This window comes from Benincasa hispida, chromosome 5 (genome assembly GCF_009727055.1).
Source record: "Benincasa hispida cultivar B227 chromosome 5, ASM972705v1, whole genome shotgun sequence".
Lineage (NCBI taxonomy): Eukaryota > Viridiplantae > Streptophyta > Magnoliopsida > Cucurbitales > Cucurbitaceae > Benincasa > Benincasa hispida.
In genome coordinates this window covers 40,701,547-40,710,426 of record NC_052353.1, presented here as the reverse complement: position 1 = coordinate 40,710,426, position 8,880 = coordinate 40,701,547, and the positions used below count along the sequence as shown (strand labels likewise).

General features: G+C 37.2%; 1 protein-coding gene across 1 annotated transcript in view; it reads left to right on the top strand.

The window, feature by feature from the left end:
- The first annotated feature begins 2,040 nt into the window (after positions 1–2,040).
- Positions 2,041–8,880, top strand: part of LOC120077722 (presequence protease 1, chloroplastic/mitochondrial-like) — a 20,385-nt gene continuing 13,545 nt past the window's right edge. The window contains exons 1-5 of the mRNA XM_039031685.1: positions 2,041–2,473; positions 2,641–2,824; positions 2,997–3,171; positions 3,263–3,395; positions 3,499–3,569. Of these exons, the coding sequence (XP_038887613.1) occupies positions 2,185–2,473; positions 2,641–2,824; positions 2,997–3,171; positions 3,263–3,395; positions 3,499–3,569 (852 nt within the window). The 5' untranslated portion in view covers positions 2,041–2,184. The remainder of the gene's footprint in view (positions 2,474–2,640; positions 2,825–2,996; positions 3,172–3,262; positions 3,396–3,498; positions 3,570–8,880) is intronic.

The following is an 8,880-nucleotide window of genomic DNA, read 5'->3' as shown; positions in this document are numbered from 1 at the left end:
GAAATGTGATATGTTAATTTAATTTCAATTATTTAATCATAATTTGTCATGTGATGAATTTTTATTACTTATTTTTAAAAAATATTTTAAAATTTGTTGCATTTGTGATTGGAATGGGATGCGCTTAAGAATTTATAGATAAGACTATTAACTCATACAAGAATAATTCAACATTTAGATATGTCGCATGTTATTATAATCTCAGACCCTTTTCAGTTCAATCTGAACGTCATAAAAGATACTTTTGTAGAAAACTTGAACATATAAATTTAGTAGATAAGTTATTGATTACCATTTTAAAAATGGATAAATTGGTTTTCACCTTTATCGAACTAAAGAGTAACTTTTAAACATTAAAATTTAAATGATCATATAAGATTTCAAATCAAATTCGAAAGATTGAAATAATAAAAAAAAGTTGAGCTAAGAGACAAGAGAAATTATGTAAAGTGTAAAACTCAGGTTTGAGGTAGAGTGTAGAACTAGTACACATATTACCATTTTGTGGCTAATAACTTCTCTATGATTAGATGAACCATTTGTTAGTCAATGACGTGAGTTCTTAGTCCATCTCCAATTTTTCCATTGAATAAAAGTAAAGAAAAAAAAAAAGGTTCAACATAATTTGGCAATATCTCATAGTTTTGAAGGCTAACTTATGAAAAGATATCTTTTAAATTTCGCTATTTGCCTAAACAAAAGTTTAGAGATGATTATGGATCGAGCTGGATTTTAGACATGATTTCAATTGTTCGAATTAGGCGGGGAATGGGGAGGGAGTGGAGAAAAAAAACTGTATCAATTAAAATAATATTTACAAGCTAATGAACCCATCCCAAACCAATCAAATCATGTAACATTTAAGTCGGGTTAGTTTGAGTTGTTTGGATAATTTTTTTTTTTTAAATAAAATGTTAATATTTAAAGCATCTATTTATTCTCCTGTGTTCAAACATGGAATTAAGATAAGTAACTCGATTTCAAGTTATATTAATTATAAGAAATTATGTTTTAAATACAATTTTTTTTAAATCTCGTGTGAGAGATAATCCAAAAAGAATTATGAATATATGCAATTCACAAGTAAAGAAGATGTTATTAAATTTAACAATGTCTTGGAGTTGGATATGTTGATCTCAAGCTAATTTTAAGCGAACTTTCGAACCACATCCATTCACATGCAATTTTCATTTACCTGAACCTAACTCAAATAAGATTATAACCCATTATTTTTTACTTTTGGTTTGATCGAGAAGCTTGGTTTTCTTTTCATTTGAGTTTCGTCGAGCTATGACCGATAGAGAATGGATAGAGTTTATCTCTTTGTCATCGTTGTTGAGGTAGTTTTAACTTTATGCGTGAGAGAAAAGATTCTGTGTCTAGAATATTGACCCTCGGGGGATTTCTCCCGTAAATACTTTTTTCTCGTTTGCTAGATAACTTCTCCTTTTTGGTGAGTTCATGTTTTTCAACCAATTATGGATTTGAAATCTTCGTGAGCTAAACGGGGAAGGGGAAGGGCCCCAATTAGTTTCTACATATTTATTTAGTATAATTATCTAATGTTATGTTGTTATTATTATAATATAAATATTACATTTAAATTTCAAATTTGATTATTTATTGGGAAAGATAATGAATATGTTTGAATTTAATATTTAAATGTAGATTATATATGTGAATAATTTGATTTATATTTATTTATTTATATTAAAAGAAATTAATTGGCTTTTTTGGGCCAAAATTTGAGTATTTTTAAATTCAAATTGTCATATAAAACTAATATAATAAACAATTTAGTAATAAAATTAATTATTTAATTAAAATTTATTCATCTCCGATCCTATTCCATCTTGTGGACATAACTTGAGTTGATTCGAAGGTCAGTCTTTTAAATATTTATAATTATAACTTTTTCACAAATATTTTCAAAATTAAAGTGAAACTAGTTTCAAAATGTCTACGAGAAAAATATTATTGTATTTTCTTCAATAATTTGATAGCATTTTATAATTTTAGGCATGAATTGAAACCCAAAAAGAAATTAACCAAGGAATTTTCTTAGGCGAGTTTTAGCGCCACTCGTAAACCTCCCATCCTCACACAATCAGCCTTCAGCCCCATTGAACCCCCTATCTTCATCTTTCTCTCTTTCGTTCTCAAACTGTCAATCAAAATCCATCAATGGAGAAATCTGTTCTTCTCCGTTCTCTCACCTGTTCATCCTTAGTTTGCAACAGAATCTTCTTCCGCTCAGCTCACCGGTTGTCTCGCTCTACATTACCGCCATGTTCCTCCTTTGTTTCCAGGAAGTTACACCGTCTCAATCCCAGCCTCACCAGACGCTCACTACCCCGTCGTCAATTGAGATTACTGCCGCCTTATTCGCAATCTTGTTCACTTCACTTCGGAAAGCAGTTCTCGTCTCTGGCTCCGCGTGCTGTTGCTTCTCCCCCTGCTCACTCCCCTCCAGGTTTCAGTTTCATTTCTGTTTTGTTTTTCAATTAATTCCGTGTTTTACTCTTACCCAATTCGTGAAAACAAGTTTCAATTTAATGTTTCTTTTTGTGCTTTAGTTTATAGGATTTGAGTCTATATTTGATGGGACTGAGTGTTTTTTGTTTGTTTTTTTGAATGAAGAGTTTGCAGAAGTGTCCGATGAGGTTGCTCAGAAGCTTGGATTCGAGAAGGTATCTGAGGAATTTATTGGTGAGTGCAAATCAAAAGCTGTGCTTTTTAGACATAAGAAGACTGGTGCGGAGGTTATGTCCGTGGCGAATGATGATGAGAATAAGGTCTTTGGGATCGTATTCCGTACACCACCGTAAGTTAGACTTCGAATTTTGACTTTTCTGTTTGATTATTTGCTGGTATTTTTTTCATTTTGATGAAAAAGCAACTGATAAGTGAAAGAAGAAAACATGAGGTATATGAAAGGACATGTAATGTCATTCTTAGTTGTCTCTGTTCTATCTCAAGTTATAAATATTTCACAGGAATGATTCTACTGGAATTCCACACATATTAGAACACAGTGTATTGTGTGGATCAAGGAAGTACCCAGTGAAGGAGCCTTTTGTTGAATTATTGAAAGGAAGCTTACATACATTCTTAAATGCATTTACATATCCTGATAGGACATGCTACCCAGTTGCTTCAACAAATACAAAGGTAAGCATGAGTCACAGGCAAGATTGTAGTGGCTGAGATGCGAATTGTTCAGTTTTCAGTGGACTGAAAATGACTTTGTTTTTATTTCTAGGATTTTTATAATCTTGTTGATGTATACTTGGATGCGGTCTTCTTTCCTAAGTGCGTGGAGGACTTTAAGACATTTCAACAAGAGGGTTGGCATTATGAACTAAACGACCCTTCAGAAGACATTTCTTATAAAGGTAATTTCTGATGCATATACTCATCATGGTGCATTATTCTCTCAACTTATAGGAGAGAAATTCTAGATTCTTTTTTCTTCACTAAAGTTTTCCTCCATGCTAGGGGTGGTGTTCAATGAAATGAAAGGAGTTTACTCCCAGCCTGACAATATCCTAGGACGAGTTACTCAGCAGGCAAGGACCATTTTGTTGTTTTTCTCCCTCTGGTTTTGTTTTTCCCCTCCTAAATTCTGGAACCTTTGATCATGTTGTTCGTCTGTCTTTCTTTATGACTAGAAAGAAACCTTAACCTTAGAGTACTGGCTCTAATTCCATGACGATTATAAGGATATTGGAGGAAAGATTCATTTTGTTGTATGTTCCAATGGTCGTGTACAGCCTAGTTCTCATGGAGTCATTTAGAATAGGAAAGAAAGGGAGATGGCATCCATCGGAAATTCAACTACTCATGCAAAAGTAAACTTAAGATCAAATAAGAAATATATAAATCAATCTTTCAAAATCATATCCAACTAGTATCTACTTGATTTAGGGCAGATGGAGATGGGAGAAATTGAGAGGCTATTTTATTGTTTTCCGTGTAGTTATAGTTACTTATGTTTTCGGGTGCATCTCCTAATCCTTAGTGGTTTATTTGGTTCACGTCTCTCTGTAATCTGAGCTTTGCTCTTTTCATTATGTCAATGAAAAGTTCTGTTTCTATTAAGAAAAAGTTATAGATACTTATGTTGCAGCTGTTAACCTTGCCCATAAATTTTTTTTAATGTTGAGACACGAAAGAAGAATTTAAAATATGACCTTCTAAGAGCCCTAAAAGAAGCAAAATTATGGAATCTTTTAAAAAACAAGGGCCAAAAAATATTTGAGTGTTGAGATAGTGAGAGAGGTTTGGAATCTCTAACCTTCCAAAGGGTCCTAAAAGATGATGAAATTCTTGATCTCACGTATCTTCTTTGAAGAATAGTTGCTATTAATCCTCCTAGATTGAAGATAAAAGAATATGGTTACTTGGAAATAAGAGTATGTTTGGGCCAAGGAGTATTGTAATTATAGCCATTTGATGATTATTTGTTAAAAATAAAAGAATAGGGAAGAGAATAACAACACAGTTACGTGGAAACCCTAGTACAGGGAGAAAAACCACGATAGACACTGATTTTTATTATTAATTTTGATACACAAAGTACAAGAGAATATGCCAAATAAATAGACTAGTGGGAAGCCCTAGGATACACACAATTACTAAAAATGCCCCTAGGGTTACAAGTTGCTTTTTCGACACTCCCCCTCAAGTTGGGGCGTAAATATCAATAAGACCCAACTTGCTGACACAGTAATCAAAACTTTGTTTCAGTAATCCTTTTGTGAGCACATATGCAATTTGCTGATTTAAGGGAACATAAGGAATGCATATACTTCCGTTGTCAAGTCTTTCCTTGATGAAGTGTCGGTCGATCTCAACGTGTTTTGTTCTGTCATGCTGAACAGGATTATTTGCAATATTTATTACTGCCTTATTGTCACAAAACAGTTTCATTGGGAGCTCATTGTCTTGATGAAGATTTGACAACACTTTCATCAACCAGATCTCTTCACATATCCCTAAACTCATGACTCAATACTCAGCTTCTGCACTACTTTTGGCCACAACTCCCTGTTTCTTGCTCCTCCAGGTCACAAGATTACCCCAAACAAATGTGTAATACCCTGATGTTGATTTTCTATCAACAACAGACCCTGCCCAATCAGAATCAGTGTAGACTTCAATGCAGCGTTTATCGGACTTCTTGAACGTTAACCCCTTACCTGGTGTACCTTTCAGATATCGAAGGATGCGTTCAACTGCTGTCATGTGTTCTTCACAAGGAGCCTGCATAAACTGACTGACGACACTCACTGCATATGAAATATCAGGTCTCATATGAGATAAGTATATCAATTTCCCAACTAACCGCTGATACCTTTCTTTATTGACCGGAACACTGTTATTAGTATTGCTGAGTTTTGAATTATATTCAACTGGGGTGTCAGCAGGTTTGCACCCAGTCATTCCTATTTTCGTTAGAAGATCAATCGTGTATTTTCGTTGGGACACTGAGATTCCGTCCCTAGATCGGGCTACTTCCATTCCGAGAAAGTATCTTAACTTCCCAAGGTCTTTAATTTCAAACTCTTTGGCCATCTTTGCTTTGAGTTTCACAATTTCAACATCATCATCACCGGAGAGCACAATAACGTCAATGTACACAATGAGAACTGCTACCTTCCTTGAAGTTGACTTCTTTGTAAAAAGTGTATGATTTGAGTACCCTTGGGTATACCCTTGTCCTTTGACAAAGGTGGCAAATCTGTCAAACCAGGCTCTCGGAGATTGTTTCAACCCATATAGCGACTTTCTCAGCCGGCAGACTCGCTGTTTGAACTGATCTTCAAATCCGGGAGGAGGATTCATGTGGACTTCCTTCTCAAGTTCTCCATTGAGAAAGGCATTCTTTACATCCATTTGATGCAAAGGCCAATCTTTGTTAACTGCAACTGATAGCAATACTCGGATAGTATTGAGTTTGGCTACGGGAGAGAATGTCTCGGAGTAATCTACCCCAAAGGTTTGAGTAAACCCTTTGGCAACTAACATGGCTTTGTATCGATCAACAGTCCCATCTGACTTGTACTTTATAGTGAAAACCCATTTGCACCCAACCGTCTTGTGCCCTTTAGGTAGGATCACCTGGTCTCACGTTCCATTTTTCTCCACAGCTCTCATCTCCTCCATAACAGCAGCTTTCCAAACTTCAGTTCCCATTGCTTCCTGTATGTTACTCGGTATCACCCCTGCATCTAAACTAGTGGTAAAGGCCCTAAATTCAGATGACAGGTTACTGTATGTCATGTAACTATGCATGGGGTACCTTGTACATGACCGAATACCTTTCCTCAGGGAAAAGAGAGAGATTCATCCCATTTGATGCAAAGGCCAATCCTTTGTTAACTGCCAACTGATAGCAATACTCGGATAGTAATTGAGTTTGGCTACGGGAGGAGAATGTCTCGAGTAAATCTACCCCAAGGTTTGAGTAAACCCTTTGGCAACTAACAATGGCTTTGTATCGAATCACAGTCCCATCTGACATTGTACTTTATAGTGAAAACACCATTTGCACCCAACCGTCTGTGCCCTTTAGGTAGGTTGGATCTCAGACGTTCCATTTTCAGCTTTTCTCCATAACAGCAGCTTTCCAACTTTCAGTTCCCCATTGCTTCCTGTATGTTACCTCGTATCACCTCCTGCATCTAAACTAGTGGTAAAGGCCCTAAATTCCAAGAATGACATGTTACTGTATGTCAATGTAACTATGCATGGGTGTACCTTGTAACATGACCGAATACCTTTCCTCAGGGGCTTATTGGAAGATCCAAGAGAAGCAAATCAATTCCTTCAAATACTGTCAGATAATTTCCATTTGTGGATCACTAGTCCCTCTCTCTTCCTGTTGGTTCAATCTTTCAGAAACTCACAATTTTTTCAATGTTCTAGTAATTCACTCTACATTTTTCGTAGATGATGTGTCTGAATTGAATGTTCATCACTGTCGATCTTCCCATCTGGATATAGTGGTGTTTAATCCAGCAACGCTTCCTCCTTTTTTCCTTTCTGCACTTGTTAGTACAAGTATCAATCTCATTAATTTCAGGAATACACGTACTTGATGTCGGGTTTGACTCATGGACGCGAGCCGGAGATGCAACAGTGACGCTGCTTCCTTCCTGATATTCTTCCTATAGTATGTTATCCATGAGACTTGATTGGTAGGAAGGATAGGACCAACATGTTCGGGAATAGGGGCAGACTCAAAGGAATTGTATATGTGGATATCAGTTAGTCTCTTCATTAGAGGTCTCCCCCTGGAATGGCTAACAGGGAAGAAGGGCTGATCCTTAAGGAAGGTGATATCCATGGAAACGAAATATTTGCGAGAGGATGGTGGTAACATTTATACCCGCGCTGATGAAGTGGATACCCAACAAAGACACACTTTTGAGCATGGGTGGTAAATTTCGTGCGGTTTGGACAATGAGAGTGAACAAAGGCAACACAGCCAAAAACTCGAAGTGGTACATCGGAGACTAAACGAGTTGTAGGGTATGACTTTTTTAAACAGTCTAAGGGGTTTTGAAAATTGAGGACCCGGGAAGGCATTCGTTGATTAAGTGAGCAGTAGTAAGGATGGCATCACCCCATAGGTAAGACGAGAGTGATGTGGATAGCATTAAGGACCTAGCAACTTCAACCAAATGACGATTTTTCCTCTCTGCTACCCCATTTTGTTGGGGAGTGTAGGCACACGAACTCTGGTGGATAATCCTCTTGGAAGCAAAGAAACTCCTGGAAGGAAGCGTTAAAGAATTCCCACCCATTGTCACTTCTCAAAATACCAATCCTGACATTAAACTGGGTTTCCACAGTGGCATAAATTGTTGGAATATAGATAACACCTCAGACTTATTAGTGAGAAGAAAGACCCAAGTAAGCCGAGTGTGGTCGTCTATAAAAGTGACAAACCAGTGTTTCCCTGTGGAGGTTGTGGTTGGTGAGGGACCCCAAACATCACTGTGGACTAAGGTGAAGGGTTTGGATGGTTTATAGGGCTGGGAGTGGAAGGAGACACGACTCTGTTTGGCATGAATACACACTTCACACTTTAAAGAAGACACATTAATATTGCGAAATACATGCGGAAATAAGTGTTTCATGTACTGAAAGTTCGGATGCCCTAAGCGGTAATGCCATAACAGAAAATCATTCTCAGAGGTAGAAAAATTTAAGGAGACAAGGCTAGTCCTATAATCATCCCTAGAGGAAACATCATCAGTTAGGAAGTAGAGTCCCCATCGTGCCGGGAAGTGTCAATCGTCGTCCCCAAGCTTAGATCCTGAAATAAAACAGAGTCGGGTGAAAAAAATTGCTGACAATTCAAATCTCTTGTAATCTTACTGATGGATAACAAATTATATGAAATTTAAGGAACATGTAAAACGTCCCGCAAAAACCAAACCCTCAAACGGAGATAAATCCCCTTTTCCTGCAACACGGTGCGAACGACCCATCTGCAATCCTAATTCGTTCTCTTGGATAATATGAGAGAAACTGATCAGAGGTACCAGTAGGATGATCCGTCGCCCTTGAGTCAACAATCCAAGTTTTTTACCGTTCACATTATAAGACCAAAAGACTGTATATTGCCTGACTGGGCGATGGTACTGATTCCAACCGTACTCAGGCAGGTCGTAATTGTCAACTGAGGGAAAACAAGCAAGATATTTGTAGTAGGTAAAAATAGGGAAAGAAATTTACCGGTTTTCATCTGGGTATTGGGTCAAGCCACAACCGGTTGAAAACGGGGCAGCCACTAACGGCTGGAAGGAGATCGATGGCTGGAGAGGGGTCACTGGCTGAAGGTGGTTGCCAGCTCGTTTGGTCGAGCGT